This window comes from Salmo trutta, unplaced genomic scaffold, assembly GCF_901001165.1.
Source record: "Salmo trutta unplaced genomic scaffold, fSalTru1.1, whole genome shotgun sequence".
NCBI classification, from domain to species: Eukaryota; Metazoa; Chordata; class Actinopteri; order Salmoniformes; family Salmonidae; genus Salmo; species Salmo trutta.
In genome coordinates, this window is record NW_021822911.1 from 11,397,637 (window position 1) to 11,415,004 (window position 17,368).

Below are 17,368 nucleotides of genomic sequence, written 5' to 3' on the forward strand. Positions count from 1 at the left end.
ATGTAAAACTGTAACCTTCACTGTCCAAACACATATGGTGTGGACTATGTGTGCCTGGTAAACACATGTGGATCTGGTGAACAGTTATCACTTGTTGACCAACTACAGGAATACTGACCTCAGAGTCTCCAGTTTACAGTGGGGATTCCCCAGTCCAGCAGAGAGCAGCTTCACTCCTGAAACCTTCAGGTCATTGTTACTCAGATCCAACTCTCTCAGGTGTGAGGGGTTTGACCACAGAGCTGAGGCCAGAGAATCACAGCCTTCCTCTATGACTAAACATCCTGACAGCCTGAAAAGAGTCAAATCATTATAAAATCACACAGCTATAATTTGGTGGTGTAAATAGTGGCAGATTTTTTTGTTAACATGTTCAGATATTTCAGTGTCCAGAAACCGTCCATATCTATTCATAAATTAATATATCATTATTAGAAATGACAAATGATCAAAGTATTGCCTGCAGATAGAAACATGTATTGTACAAATATTTGAGTAGACTGACCAGACCAGTTTAAAAAGCAGTATCAGTCAGAAGACAGACAGTGAGGTATCAGATTTATATTGTATTGAGTATACAGTCCACACCATATCTATTTTGACAGTGAAGCTGACATTTTAAATGTGGCTCTATACTCCAACATTTTGGATTTGAGATCAAATGTTTCATATGAGGAGACAGTATATAATGTCACCTTTTATTTGAGGGTATTTTCATACATATCTGTTTCACGTTTTGAAATTAAAGCACTTTATGTATCTAGTCCCATTATTTGAAGAAGTTATAAGTATTCTGACAAATTCACTTATAGTGTATTAAAGTAGTCAAAAGTTTAGTATTTGGTCGTAAACTCGTTGGTTGCATTTGCAGTTTGTTTTGGTTGTGTTTTGGGTTGTGTTTTGGATAATGTTTTGCCCCATAATAAAATGGTGGATAATGACTGGAGTAATATTCTGTCTAAGTGAGTAGATAACATGTTTCTAAACATTACTAAATTAATCCTGATGATGCCTTGTTTAAGAAAAATCATGAATGAATCATGAATAATAATGAGTGAGAAAGTTACGGAGGCTACAACAAAACATGCTAACCTCTCACCATTACCAATAACAGAGGCTACAACAAAACATGCTAACCTCTCACCATTACCAATAACAGAGGCTACAACAAAACATGCTAACCTCTCACCATTACCAATAACAGAGGCTACAACAAAACATGCTAACCTCTCACCATTACCAATAACAGAGGCTACAACAAAACATGCTAACCTCTCACCACTACCAATAACAGAGGCTACAACAAAAAATGCTAACCTCTCACCATTACCAATAACAGAGGCTACAACAAAACATGCTAACCTCTCACCATTACCAATAACAGAGGCTACAACAAAACATGCTAACCTCTCACCATTACCAGTAACAGAGGCTACAACAAAACATACTAACCTCTCACCATTACCAATAACAGAGGGGGTATGATCTTTGTGCCTCTATAACTTTGTTATTCGTCATTATTCATGATTCATTCATGATTACTCATCATTTTGGTAGCATCCACATGAATGTAGAAGTGTTCAGAAACATCTTTTATTCTTACTGACAATACAAGTGAAGTGACTCCAAAATGACAGGACATTATTCTCCATTCATTTTCAATTAGGAAAAACATCCAAAACACAACCAAGACAAACTGCAAATGCATTCAACAAGTTAGTAGAATCACAGCTTGATGTAATCACTGCAGGCATGGAATATGGTACAACTACTAAACTTATGACTACTTTAATACAATATAAGTGAATTTGTCCAAATAATTAAGACTTCTTCAAATGGGAGAACTACGTACAGAAAGTGCTTTAATTTCTAAACGGTAAAACAGATATGTATGAAAATACCCTCAAATAAAAGGTGACATTCTGTAAGGTCACCTAATATGAAACATCTCAAATCCAAAATGATGGAGCATAGCACCACATTTAAAACTGTAAGCTTCACTGTCCAAACACATATGGTGTGGACTATGTGCGCCTGGTAAACACATGTGGATCTGGTGAACAGTTATCAGTTGTTGACCAACTACAGGAATACTGACCTCAGAGTCTCCAGTCTGCAGTGGGGATTCCCCAGTCCAGCAGAGAGCAGCTTCACTCCTGAATCCTTCAGGTCATTGTTACTCAGGTCCAGCTCTCTCAGGTATGAGGGGTTTGACCTCAGAGCTGAGACCAGAGAAGCACAGCCTTCCTCTGTGACTCCACAGCCTGACAGCCTGCAAAGAGTCAAATCATATTAAAATCACACTGCTATGCTTTGGTGGTGAAAATAGTGGCAGTATATTTTTTCAACACATTCAGATATATCAGTGTCCTGAAACCTTTCATATCTATTTGTAAATTAATGTATCATTATTAAAAATGACAAATGATCAATGTTTTGCCTGCAGATAGAAACATGTATGGTACAAATATTTGAGTAGACTGACCAGACCCGTTTAAAAAGCAGTATCAGTCAGAAGACAGACAGTGAGGTATCAGATTTAGATTGTATTGAGTATACAGTCCACACCATATCTATTTTTACAGTGAAGCAAACATTTGAAATGTGCCTCTATACTCCAACATTTCGGATTTCAGATCAAATGTTTCATATGAGGTGACAGTATATAATGTCACCTTTTATTTGAGGTTATTTTAATACATACAGTTGAAGTTGGTAGTTTACATACACCTTAGCCAAATACATTTAAACTCACTTTTTTACAATTCCTGACATTTAATCCTAGTTAAAATTCCCTGTCTTTCACGTCCTGACCAGCAGATGGAGCTGTTGTAGTAGTTTTGGGGTCAGGACGTGGCAGTCTTGTGTGTGTGTGTGAATGTTCTGTGTTGGTCTTGTGACTCCTGATCAGGAACAGCTGGGGATCGTTGTTCCTGATTGGGAGTCATATATGTAGGAGTATGTTTGTCACTTGGTTGTGTGGGTAGTTGTTTTTGCACTGCGTTGGTGAGCCTGCAAAACTGTTTCGTGGGTATCATTTATTATTTTGTCAAGTGGATGCTTTACTCTTTTTTTGGTAATTAAAATATGAGTATCCACAACTCCGCTGCATTTTGGTCTTCCCTGCAACACCACAACATATTCTGTGACACTGTCTTAGGTCAGTTAGGATCACTACTTTATTTTAAGAATGTGAAATGTCAGAATAATAGTAGAGAGAATTATTTATTTCAGATTTTATTTATTTCATCACATTCCCAGAGTGTCAGTAGATTACATACACTCAATTAGTATTTGGTAGCATTGCCTTTAAATTGTTTAACTTGGGTCAAACTTTTCAGGTAGCCTTCCACAAGCTTCCCACAATAAGTTGGGTGAATTTTGTCCCATTTCTCCTGACAGAGCTGGTGTAACTTAGTCAGGTTTGTAGGCCACCTTGCTCGCACAAGCTTTTTCAGTTTTGTTTACAAATTTTCTATAGGATTGTGGTCAGGGCTTTGTGATGGCCACTCCAATAACTTGACTTTGTTGTCCTTAAGCCATTTTGCCACAACTTTGGAAGTATGATTGGGGTCATTGTCCATTTGGAAGACCCATTTGTGACCAAGCTTTAACTTCCTGACTGATGTCTTGAGATGTTGCTTCAATATATCCACATAATTTTCCTTTCCTCATGATGCCATCTATTTTGTGAAGTGCACCAGTCCCTCCTGCAGCAAAGCACCACCACAACATGATGCTGCCACCCCGGGCTTCACGGTTGGGATGGTGTTCTTCAGCTTGCAAGCATCCCCCTTTTTCCTCCAAACATAACGATGGTCTTTATGGCCAAACAGTTCTTGTATTGTTTCATCTGACCAGAGGACATTTCTCCAAAAAGTACGATCTTTGTCCCCATGTGCAGTTGCAAACTGTAGTCTGGCTTTTTTTATGGTGGTTTTGGAGCAGTGACTTCTTCCTTGCTGAGCAACCTTTCAGATTATGTCGATATAGGACTCGTTTTACTGTGGATATAGATACTTTTGTACCTGTTTGCTCCAGCATCTTCACAAGGTCCTTTGCTGTTGTTCTGGGATTGATTTGCACTTTTTGCACCAAAGTACGTTCATCTCTAGGAGACAGAACGTGTCTCCTCCTGAACGGTATGACGGCTGCGTGGTCCCATGGTGTTTATACTTCCGTACTATTCTTTGTACAGATTAATGTGGTACAATCAGGCGTTAGGAAATTGCTCCCAAGGATGAACCAGACTTGTGGAGGTCTACAATCTTTTTTCTGAGGTCTTGGCTGATTTCTTTTGATTTTCCCATGATGTCAAGCAAAGAGGCACTGAGTTTGAAGGTAGGCCTTGAAATACAGCCACAGGTACACCTCCAATTGACTCAAATGATGTCAATTAGCCTATCAGAAGCTTCTAAAGACATTACATAATTTTCTGGAATTTTCCAAGCTGTTTAAAGGCACAATCAACTTAGTGTATGTAAACTTCTGACACAGTGGAATTGTGATACAGTGAATTATAAGTGAAATAATCTGCCCGTAAACAATTGTTGGAAGAATTCTGGCCACAAATTTTCTATAGGATTGAGGTCAGGCTTTTGTGATGGCCACTCCAATACCTTGACTTTGTTGTCCTTAATCCATTTTGCCACAACTTTGGAAGTATGCTTGGGGTCATTGTCCATTTGGAAGACCCATTTGTGACCAAGCTTTAACTTCCTGACTGATGTCTTGAGATGTTGCTTCAATATATCCACAATTTTCCTGCCTCATGATTCCATCTATTTTGTGAAGTGCACCAGTCCCTCCTGCAGCAAAGCACCCGCACAACATGATGCTGCCACCGCCGTGCTTCACAGTTGGGATGGTATGACGGCAGTGTGGTCCCATGGTGTTTATACTTGCGTACTATTGATTGAACAGATGAACGTGTTACCTTCAGGCGTTTGGAAATTGTTCCCAAGGATGAAGAAGACTTGTGGAGGTCTACAATTTTTTTTCTGAGATTTTGGCTGATTCCTTTTCATTTTCCCATGATGTCAAGCAAAGAGGCACTGAGTTTGTAGGTATGCCTTGAAATACATACAAATTATGTCAATTAGTCTATGAGATGCTTCTAAAGCCATGACATCATTTTCTGGAATTTTCCAAGCTGTTTAAAGGCACAGTCAACTTAGTGTATGTAAACTTCTGACCCACTGGAATTGTGATACAGTAAATTATAAGTGAAATAATCTGTCTGTAAACAATTGTTTGAAAAATGACATGTGTCATGCACAAAGTAGATGTCCTTACCGACCTGCCAAAATTATAGTAAGTTAACAAGAAGTTTGTGGAGAGGTTCAAAAATGAGTTTTGATGACTCCAACCTAAGTGTATGTACACTTCCGACTTCAACTGTATCTGTTTCACGATTAAAAATGAAAACACTTTATGTTTCCAGTCTCCCCATTTGAAGAAGTCATAAGTACTCTGACCAACTCACTCATAGTGTATTAAAGTAGTCAGAAGTTTATTTGGTCGTAAACTCGTTGGTTGCATTTGCAGTTTGTTTTGGTTGTGTTTTGCCCAATAACAAAATGGTGGATAATGACTGGAGTAATTTTCTGTAAAAGAGAGTAGATAACATGTTTCTAAACAATAATAAATTAATTCTGATGATGCCATGATTAAGAAAAATCATGAATGAATCATGAATAATAATGAGTGAGAAAGTTACAGAGGCCAAAACAAAACATGCTAACCTCTCACCATTACCAATAACAGAGGCTACAACAAAACATGCTAACCTCTCACCATTACCAATAACAGAGACTACAACAAAACATGCTAACCTCTCACCATTACCAATAACAGAGGCTACAATAAAACATGCTAACCTCTCACCATTACCAATAACAGAGACTACAACAAAACAGCTAACCTCTCACCATTACCAATAACAGAGGCTACAACAAAACAGCTAACCTCTCACCATTACCAATAACAGAGGCTACAACAAAACATGCTAACCTCTCACCATTACCAATAACAGAGGCTACAACAAAACATGCTAACCTCTCACCATTACCAATAACAGAGGCTACAACAAAACATGCTAACCTCTCACCATTACCAATAACAGAGGGGGAATGATCTTTGTGCCTCTGTAACTTTCTCATTCATCATCATTCATGATTCATTTATGATTATTCATAATTATGGTAGCATCCACATGAATGTAGAACTGTTCAGAAACATCTTCTATTCTTACTGACAATACAAGTGAAGTGACTCCAAAATGACAGGACATTATTCACCATTCAGTTTCTATTATGAAAAACATCCAAAACACAACCAAGACAAACTGCAAATACAGTCAACAAGTTAGTAGAATCACAAGCTTGATGTAATCACTGCAGGCATAGAATATGGGGCCAAATACTAAAGTTATGACTACTTTAATACACTATTAGTGAATATGTCTGAATAATTACGACTTTTTCAACGGGAGAACTACATACATAAAGTACTTTCATATCTGATAATACTAACCTCAGAGTCTCTAGTTTACAGTGGGGATTCCCCAGTCCAGCAGAGAGCAGCTTAACTCCTGAATCCTTCAGGTCACTGTTACTCAGATCCAGCTCTCTCAGGTGTGAGGGGTTTGACTTCAGAGCTGAGACCAGAGAAGCACAGCCTTCCTCTGTGACTCCACAGCCTGACAGCCTGACAAAGAGATCATCATGACTTCACAAACACACTGTTAATTTAACACCAGTAGTGTAGAAGGACAATGGCAGATGCATTTGGTTTAATCTCCCAAACAACATATAGATTCATTTTCCGTCTCCTAGAATTGTATGGTCATAATGTTATACTAATGTGAAAATCAATGCATTTATTCAATATGTTTTTCAAAATAATATTATACACCTATTATAATGCATATTTTACTCTAAACTGAATATTTCTTCCTGATGATTTGTACCTAAATGTCATTTTATGTACTCACAGAACAGCTCTGGAGGCTTTGACCACTGGCAGCAGCCTCAGAAGACCTTCCTCTGATCTGGAGTATTTTTTCAGGTCAAACACATCCAGCTCCTTTTCTGAAGTCAGCAACACAAAGACTAGAGCTGACCACTGTGCAGGTGACAGGTTGGATTTTGAGAGACTTCCTGAGCTCAGGAAGCTTTGGATCTCCTCCACTAGAGAATGGTCATTCAGTTCATTCAGACAGTGGAACAGATTGATGCTCCTCTCTGGAGAGGGATTCTCCCTGATCTTCTCCTTGATGTAATTGACTGTTTCTTCATGGGTCTTTGAGCTGCTTCTTGTCTTTGTCAATAGACCTTGTAAGTGCTTCTGATTGGACTCCAGTGAGAGGCCCAGAAGGAAGCGGAGGAAAAGGTCCAGGTTTCCCGTCTCACTTTGTATGGCTTTATCCACAGCACTCTTGTAGACAGTAACTTCAGGCTTGTCTCTGAACAGCGCAGAAAGGTTCCTGGATGTTGATTGCGGTTCGGCCATTAAATTCTCATTGTTGTTCATGAATGAGAGGAACACATATACAGCAGCCAGAAACTCCTGAATGCTCAGATGAACGAAGCAGTACACCTTGTCCTGGTACAGCGAATATTCCTCTTTAAATAGCTGTGTGCATAATCCTGAGTACACTGAGGCTTCATTGACATTAATGCCAACTTCTTTCAGGTCTTTTTCATAGAAAATCAGATTGCCCTTCACTAGCTGCTGAAAAGCCAGTTTTCCCAGTGACAGAATGCTCTCTTTATTCCAGTGTAGACCTGTCTCTTCTTTCCCAAGATACTTTTCATTCTTCTGTTTGGTATGAAACACCACAAGGTGTGTGTACATCTCAGTCAGTGTCTTGGGCATCTCTTCTCTCTTATGTTTCAGCATGTGTTCAAGGACTGTTGCAGAAATCCAACAGAAGACTGGAATGTGGCACATGATGTGGAGGCTCCTTGATGTCTTTATGTGTGAGATGATTCTGCTAGCCAGATCCTCATCACTGAATCTCTTCCTGAAGTACTCCTCCTTCTGTGGGTCATTGAACCCTCGTACCTCTGTCACCTGGTCAACACACCCTGAAGGGATCTTATTGGCTGCTGCAGGTTGGGTAGTTATCCAGAGGAGAGCAGAGGGAAGCAGATTTCCCTTGATGAGATTTGTCAGCAGAACATCCACTGAGGTTGACTCTGTGACGTCACAACAGATCTTGTTCTTCTGGAAGTCTAGGGGCAGTCGGCACTCATCCAGACCATCAAAGATGAACAGAACTTTGTACTTGTCGTAGTTGGAGATTCTTGATTCTTTGGTTTCCATTGAGAAGTGATTGAGAAGTTCAATGAAAGTGTGTTTGTACTCTTTCATCAAATTCAGCTGCCGGAAAGGGAATGCAAATACAAATTGGACATCCTGATTTGCTATTCCATCAGCCCAATCCAGAATGAACTTCTGCACAGAGACTGTTTTTCCAATGCCAGCGACTCCCTTTGTCAGCACAGTTCTGATACGTTTGTCTTGTCCAGTTAAGGGTTTGAAGATGTCGTTACATTTGACTGCAGTCTCTGGTCTTGCTTGTTTCCTGGTTGTTGTCTCAATCTGTCTCAGCTCATGTTCATTATTGACCTGTCCTGTTCCACCCTCTGTGATGTAGAGCTCTGTGTAGATCTTATTGAGAAGTGTTGGGTTTCCTTGTTTAGCGATCCCCTCAAATACACATTGAAACTTCTTCTTTAGATTAGATTTGAGTTCACGTTGGCAAATCACAGCAGGATCATCTGAATCTAGAAATAACACAGAGGATATTAATATTACGTCTGTTTTAATGCCTACAGTATTGTAGGACTGTTATAAAGTTTTAAAGTATAATCATTTATTCTCTTAGCTGACTGTATAAATGTGTAAATGTTTTCATAATGCGTTACAGACTGGTGTGACTGATTATATTATTATTGGTATTATTGATGGATTATTAATGTTGTCTCTCTCTTTCCTCTCACTCTCTAAATTAATCACCACAACACATCCCTGCTGCTACTTGATGAGGTCACAAGGTGTTGTGTTGTTGGGTTTTGAGAATATGAAAGATACTTATTCATGTCACTGAGGGAGTGCTGAGGTTTAGAGGGTCTACACCAGAAGTTAATGGGTATAGGAGGAAGGTATATAGTGGAGGGTCTACACCAGAAGGTAATGGTTATAGGAGGAAGGTATATAGTGGATGGTCTACAGCAGAAGTTAATGGTTATAGGAGGAAGGTATATAGTGGAGGGTCTACATCAGAAGTTAATAACCTCTTACATCTAGATGTTCCGCTAGCGGAACACCTGCTCCAATATCCAATGATGGGCGTGGCGCGAAATCCAAATTCCTCTAAAATCCGAAAACTTCAATTTTTCAAATATATGACTATTTTACAGCATTTTAAAGACAAGACTCTCGTTAATCTAACCACACTGTCCGATTTCAAAAAGGCTTTACAGCGAAAGCAAAACATTAGATTATGTCAGCAGAGTACCCAGCCAGAAATAATCAGACTACCCATTTTTCAAGCTAGCATATAATGTCACAAAAAACAAAACCACAGCTAAATGGATATCATAAGGTGAATGCACCAATTTGTAAGTCGCTCTGGATAAGAGCGTCTGCTAAATGACTTAAATGTAAATGTAAATGCAGCACTAACCTTTGATGATCTTCATCAGATGACAACCCTAGGACATTATGTTATACAATGCATGCATGTTTTCTTCAATCAAGTTCATGTTTATATCAAAAACCAGCTTTTTTACATTAGCATGTGACATTCAGAACTAGCATACCCCCCGCAAACCTCCGGTGAATTTACTAAATTACTCACGATAAACGTTCACAAAAAACATAACAATTATTTTAAGAATTATAGATACAGAACTCCTCTATGCACTCGATATGTCCGATTTTAAAATAGCTTTTCGGTGAAAGCACATTTTACAATATTCTCAGTAGATAGCCCGGCATCACAGGGCTAGCTATTTAGACACCCACCAAGTTTAGCACTCACCAAAATCAGATTTACTATTAGAAAAGTTTGATTACCTTTCCTGTTCTTCGTCAGAATGCACTCCCAGGACTTCTACTTCAATAACAAATGTTGGTTTGGTCCAAAATAATCCATCGTTATATCCAAACAGCGGCGTTTTGTTCGTGCGTTCTAGACACTATCCGAATGGTAAATAAGGGTCGCACGCATGGCGCATTTCGTGACAAAAGATTTCTAAATATTTCATTACCGTACTTCGAAGCATGTCAACCGCTGTTTAAAATACATTTTTATGCCATATTTCTCGTAAAAAAGCGATAATATTCCAACCGGGAATCTGTGTTTCGGTAAATAGAGGGAAAAACAGAAAGTCGGGGCGGCCAGTGCACGAGCCTAAGCCCTTTGTCCTCTGATAGACCACTTAGCAAAAGCGCTCGTGTGTTTCAGCCAGGCTTTGAATTACGTCATTTAACTTTTTCCCGGGCTCTGAGAGCCCATTGGAGCCGTAGGAAGTGTCACGTAACAGCAGAGATCCTTTGTAATGGATAGAGATGACAAAGAAGGGCAAGAAATGGTCAGATTAGTGATGGAGGGGGTTGAGGTCAGATCAGGTCACCTTAAGGGAGAAATTAAAGTTCATGCCCGTATCACTAGTGTCCTGCCTAGCAGTAAAGAACAATGTTTGTACAGATGTGTAGGAGGAGACTCAGCCTATGAGGAACGGTTAAATATCAGTGCTGTGTGAAATGTTTTTTTGTTGTTGTCTGAATTACAGCTGTAATGACCCTCTGGGAAGAAACTTGCTTAAGCTTCTCTAGTGTCTGTGAGTTATTTACTCAAAAAAATTTGAACCTAACAGTGTTAAGGCTGCTACAATATCATTGAGTTACACCGCTACTTTAGCTGTACTTTAGCTACAGCTTTTAAATGTTATAAAACAGCATTCAACATGAGGCAGACAGATCTTACATTTCTCCAGTGTGTCAGCAAGCTCCTTCTGGTTCATTTTCCTCAGGACGTGCAGTGTGATCTTCAGAGCCCCCTCTCTGGCACTGCTCTCCTGCTTCTCATCTTCAGTGTCCACCACTTCCCTATCCTGCTTCTGACTCTCAAAGCCTTCTGGGAGTTCAGGACTAAGAATCCTCTTGAACATCTTCAACTCGTTCTTCACAAATGTCATCATTTTCGCTTCAAGCAACTGGAATAAATCAAGTAAATAAGTTAAGCAAAATAATAAATGCTTTTTCATTAACACATTAAAGAATGATTGACAGATCAAATTTACTTGAGATAAACAAAAACAAATGTACATAACAGGACCACATACACTGAATATGGAGGCCAGGTCTATTTGATGACTCTGGGAAGACTGACCACTGAGAATCTCTGACTCTGATCTCTCCTGTTGGTTTCTGTGGACAAAATATGAGATTACAGTACACACACACACACACACACACACACACACACACACACACACACACACACACACACACACACACACACACACACACACACACACACACACACACACACACACTGTTTTAGGACTATGAAAATGGACTAAAGTATTAGCCTATGGATTACGAAAACAACCAAAAGAAATGGGAAAATGGGAGAGGAGAAATGACTAGAGACAGTGTTGTTTAACTCACTGAACATGACCCATGAGTTCTTCTTACCTTTGTTCAGTAGAAAAGTCTCCCTCTCTAAACTGTATAGGCCTACCCATAGACCAGTCACTCTTCATGGACACACAGCTGGGGACAGGGGAGGCTGGTCTCTCCTGCTTGATTGGACTTCAACACAACAGAGACAAACATTACATCTCTTATCCAACCTGAGTTCAGATGGGGAAACAACAGTTTCATTCCAAAACGCTATATATCCATTTTCAGAAATGTTTGTAAATTAGCTTTTATTGTTTAAAGATATTCTCAAATAAATGGTTGTTTTCTCACAAACTAATCATGGCATGGGGTTGTTCAATGACAGACATGTCTTTGTTTATAATCTATCACTTCATTTCAGAGAAACAAATGTTTTTTTTTGCAAACTGCTACATAGGTAGTACTACTAGATTTAACACAGTCAAATGTAACAAATAAATACATTTTAATAAAGAACTGTACAAATGATACACTTGTGACATCAATATTTAAAAATAATAATTCAATACAATAATATGAGGTCTGTATGTAAAACATTTACATTTCACATTTTCGTCATTTAGCAGATGTATTTATGCAGGATCTGGTTTCCCAAAAGCATCTTAAGGCCAAGTTCATCATTACAATCTTCTTAGGATCATCGTAAATCTCTGAGCTGTTTAACTAAACCATTGTTATTAACGTTGCACTTGGAAACGTTTGTAATCTACCTCCTGTCTCAGACCACTAGAACAGCTGAGTAATCTACCTCCTCCCTCAGACCACTAGAACAGCTGAGTAATCTACCTCCTGTCTCAGACCACTAGAACAGCTGAGTAATCTACCTCCTGTCTCAGACCACTAGAACAGCTGAGTAATCTACCTCCTGTCTCAGACCACTAGAACAGCTGAGTAATCTACCTCCTGTCTCAGACCACTAGAACAGCTGAGTGATCTACCTCCTGTCTCAGACCACTAGAACAGCTGAGTAATCTACCTCCTGTCTCAGACCACTAGAACAGCTGAGTAATCTACCTCCTGTCTCAGACCACTAGAACAGCTGAGTAATCTACCTCCTCCCTCAGACCACTAGAACAGCTGAGTAATCTACCTCCTGTCTCAGACCACTAGAACAGCTGAGTAATCTACCTCCTCCCTTAGACCACTAGAACAGCTGAGTAATCTACCTCCTGTCTCAGACCACTAGAACAGCTGAGTAATCTACCTCCTGCCTCAGACCACTAGAACAGCTGAGTAATCTACCTCCTGTCTCAGACCACTAGAACAGCTGAGTAATCTACCTCCTGTCTCAGACCACTAGAACAGCTGAGTAATCTACCTCCTGTCTCAGACCACTAGAACAGCTGAGTAATCTACCTCCTGCCTCAGACCACTAGAACAGCTGAGTAATCTACCTCCTGTCTCAGACCACTAGAACAGCTGAGTAATCTACCTCCTGTCTCAGACCACTAGAACAGCTGAGTGATCTACCTCCTGTCTCAGACCACTAGAACAGCTGAGTAATCTACCTCCTGTCTCAGACCACTAGAACAGCTGAGTAATCTACCTCCTGTCTCAGACCACTAGAACAGCTGAGTAATCTACCTCCTGTCTCAGACCACTAGAACAGCTGAGTGATCTACCTCCTGTCTCAGACCACTAGAACAGCTGAGTAATCTACCTCCTGTCTCAGACCACTAGAACAGCTGAGTAATCTACCTCCTGTCTCAGACCACTAGAACAGCTGAGTAATCTACCTCCTCCCTCAGACCACTAGAACAGCTGAGTAATCTACCTCCTGTCTCAGACCACTAGAACAGCTGAGTAATCTACCTCCTGTCTCAGACCACTAGAACAGCTGAGTAATCTACCTCCTGTCTCAGACCACTAGAACAGCTGAGTAGTCTACCTCCTGCCTCAGAACACTAGAACAGCTGAGTAATCTACCTCCTGTCTCAGACCACTAGAACAGCTGAGTAATCTACCTCCTGTCTCAGACCACTAGAACAGCTGAGTAATCTACCTCCTGTCTCAGACCACTAGAACAGCTGAGTAATCTACCTCCTGTCTCAGACCACTAGAACAGCTGAGTAATCTACCTCCTGTCTCAGACCACTAGAACAGCTGAGTAATCTACCTCCTGTCTCAGACCACTAGAACAGCTGAGTAATCTACCTCCTCCTGTCTCAGACCACTAGAACAGCTGAGTAATCTACCTCCTGTCTCAGACCACTAGAACAGCTGAGTAATCTACCTCCTCCTGTCTCAGACCACTAGAACAGCTGAGTAATCTACCTCCTCCTGTCTCAGACCACTAGAACAGCTGAGTAATCTACCTCCTCCCTCAGACCACTAGAACAGCTGAGTAATCTACCTCCTCCTGTCTCAGACCACTAGAACAGCTGAGTAATCTACCTCCTGTCTCAGACCACTAGAACAGCTGAGTAATCTACCTCCTCCTGTCTCAGACCACTAGAACAGCTGAGTAATCTACCTCCTGTCTCAGACCACTAGAACAGCTGAGTAATCTACCTCCTCCTGTCTCAGACCACTAGAACAGCTGAGTAATCTACCTCCTCCTGTCTCAGACCACTAGAACAGCTGAGTAATCTACCTCCTCCCTCAGACCACTAGAACAGCTGAGTAATCTACCTCCTCCTGTCTCAGACCACTAGAACAGCTGAGTAATCTACCTCCTCCTGTCTCAGACCACTAGAACAGCTGTGTAATCTACCTCCTGTCTCAGACCACTAGAACAGCTGAGTAATCTACCTCCTGTCTCAGACCACTAGAACAGCTGAGTGATCTACCTCCTGTCTCAGACCACTAGAACAGCTGAGTAATCTACCTCCTGTCTCAGACCACTAGAACAGCTGAGTAATCTACCTCCTGTCTCAGACCACTAGAACAGCTGAGTAATCTACCTCCTGTCTCAGACCACTAGAACAGCTGAGTGATCTACCTCCTGTCTCAGACCACTAGAACAGCTGAGTAATCTACCTCCTGTCTCAGACCACTAGAACAGCTGAGTAATCTACCTCCTGTCTCAGACCACTAGAACAGCTGAGTAATCTACCTCCTCCCTCAGACCACTAGAACAGCTGAGTAATCTACCTCCTGTCTCAGACCACTAGAACAGCTGAGTAATCTACCTCCTGTCTCAGACCACTAGAACAGCTGAGTAATCTACCTCCTGTCTCAGACCACTAGAACAGCTGAGTAATCTACCTCCTGCCTCAGACCACTAGAACAGCTGAGTAATCTACCTCCTGTCTCAGACCACTAGAACAGCTGAGTAATCTACCTCCTGTCTCAGACCACTAGAACAGCTGAGTAATCTACCTCCTGTCTCAGACCACTAGAACAGCTGAGTAATCTACCTCCTGTCTCAGACCACTAGAACAGCTGAGTAATCTACCTCCTGCCTCAGACCACTAGAACAGCTGAGTAATCTACCTCCTGTCTCAGACCACTAGAACAGCTGAGTAATCTACCTCCTGTCTCAGACCACTAGAACAGCTGAGTAATCTACCTCCTCCCTCAGACCACTAGAACAGCTGAGTAATCTACCTCCTGTCTCAGACCACTAGAACAGCTGAGTAATCTACCTCCTGCCTCAGACCACTAGAACAGCTGAGTAATCTACCTCCTGTCTCAGACCACTCATAGAACAGCTGAGTAATCTACCTCCTCCTGTCTCAGACCACTAGAACAGCTGAGTAATCTACCTCCTCCCTCAGACCACTAGAACAGCTGAGTAATCTACCTCCTCCTGTCTCAGACCACTAGAACAGCTGAGTAATCTACCTCCTCCTGTCTCAGACCACTAGAACAGCTGAGTAATCTACCTCCTGTCTCAGACCACTAGAACAGCTGAGTAATCTACCTCCTGTCTCAGACCACTAGAACAGCTGAGTGATCTACCTCCTGTCTCAGACCACTAGAACAGCTGAGTAATCTACCTCCTGTCTCAGACCACTAGAACAGCTGAGTAATCTACCTCCTGTCTCAGACCACTAGAACAGCTGAGTAATCTACCTCCTGTCTCAGACCACTAGAACAGCTGAGTGATCTACCTCCTGTCTCAGACCACTAGAACAGCTGAGTAATCTACCTCCTGTCTCAGACCACTAGAACAGCTGAGTAATCTACCTCCTGTCTCAGACCACTAGAACAGCTGAGTAATCTACCTCCTCCCTCAGACCACTAGAACAGCTGAGTAATCTACCTCCTGTCTCAGACCACTAGAACAGCTGAGTAATCTACCTCCTGTCTCAGACCACTAGAACAGCTGAGTAATCTACCTCGTCTCAGACCACTAGAACAGCTGAGTAATCTACCTCCTGCCTCAGACCACTAGAACAGCTGAGTAATCTACCTCCTGTCTCAGACCACTAGAACAGCTGAGTAATCTACCTCCTGTCTCAGACCACTAGAACAGCTGAGTAATCTACCTCCTGTCTCAGACCACTAGAACAGCTGAGTAATCTACCTCCTGTCTCAGACCACTAGAACAGCTGAGTAATCTACCTCCTGCCTCAGACCACTAGAACAGCTGAGTAATCTACCTCCTGTCTCAGACCACTAGAACAGCTGAGTAATCTACCTCCTGTCTCAGACCACTAGAACAGCTGAGTAATCTACCTCCTCCCTCAGACCACTAGAACAGCTGAGTAATCTACCTCCTGTCTCAGACCACTAGAACAGCTGAGTAATCTACCTCCTGCCTCAGACCACTAGAACAGCTGAGTAATCTACCTCCTGTCTCAGACCACTCATAGAACAGCTGAGTGAGTCGTGAGATTGTTTTTTGCCTTTCCGCATGACTTTATACACAGAAGATCTCTGCTAAACATAGAATCACATGGTTTAACCGTCTCTTTGTGACCGCCAATCAATTCAGAACAAAGTTGACTACAAATACGAAGTTGCCAATGTCTTTGCAATTGATTCAAATTGATAGATACAAGGGACTTCTTACAAGGGAAGCTTCTTACCTTTGTTCAGTAGAAAATTCTCCCTCTCTAAACCTTGGAGGAGGACTCATAGACCTGTCACTCTCACAGCTGGATACTGGGGAGGCTGGTCTCTCCTGCTTGATTGGGCTTCAACACAACAGAGACAAACATTACATCTCTCATCTACTCTGAGCTCAGATTCCAAAACGCTATATGTCACTTTTCAGAAATGTTCGTAAAAGAGCTTTTATTGTTTAAAGAAATTATGAATGAGATGGGTGTTTTTTCACTATCTAATCATTACATTGGGTTGATCAATGACAGACATGTATTAGTTTAAAGTCTTTCACTTGATGTTTCATTTCAGAGAGAAAAAAAATCATGTTTATTTTGCTAAATGCTATACATCTGTCAGTAATAATATATATCTGCCTCACTCTCAGAGAAATCAGTAGTACTGCTAGGTTTAATACAGTAATAATATATATCTGCCTCACTCTCAGAGAAATCAGAAGTACTGCTAGGTTTTATACAGTAATAATATATATCTGTCTCACTCTCAGAGAAATCAGTAGTACTGCTAGGTTTTATACAGTAATAATATGTATCTGCCTCACTCTCAGAGAAATCAGTAGTACTGCTAGGTTTTATACAGTAATAATATATATCTGTCTCACTCTCAGAGAAATCAGTAGTACTGCTAGGTTTAATACAGTAATAATATATATCTG

General features: G+C 40.9%; 1 protein-coding gene across 1 annotated transcript in view; it reads right to left on the reverse strand.

Annotated features, from left to right (window-relative positions):
* Positions 1-17,368, reverse strand: part of LOC115186470 (NLR family CARD domain-containing protein 3) — a 169,496-nt gene that overhangs the window by 141,996 nt on the left and 10,132 nt on the right. Inside the window, exons 2-8 of the mRNA XM_029746093.1 lie at positions 16,677-16,784; positions 11,713-11,829; positions 11,358-11,442; positions 11,118-11,228; positions 11,010-11,087; positions 6,995-8,754; positions 2,099-2,272 (exon numbers count right to left, since the gene is read on the reverse strand). Coding sequence (XP_029601953.1) covers positions 2,099-2,272; positions 6,995-8,754; positions 11,010-11,087; positions 11,118-11,228; positions 11,358-11,442; positions 11,713-11,829; positions 16,677-16,784 — 2,433 coding nt within the window. The remainder of the gene's footprint in view (positions 1-2,098; positions 2,273-6,994; positions 8,755-11,009; positions 11,088-11,117; positions 11,229-11,357; positions 11,443-11,712; positions 11,830-16,676; positions 16,785-17,368) is intronic.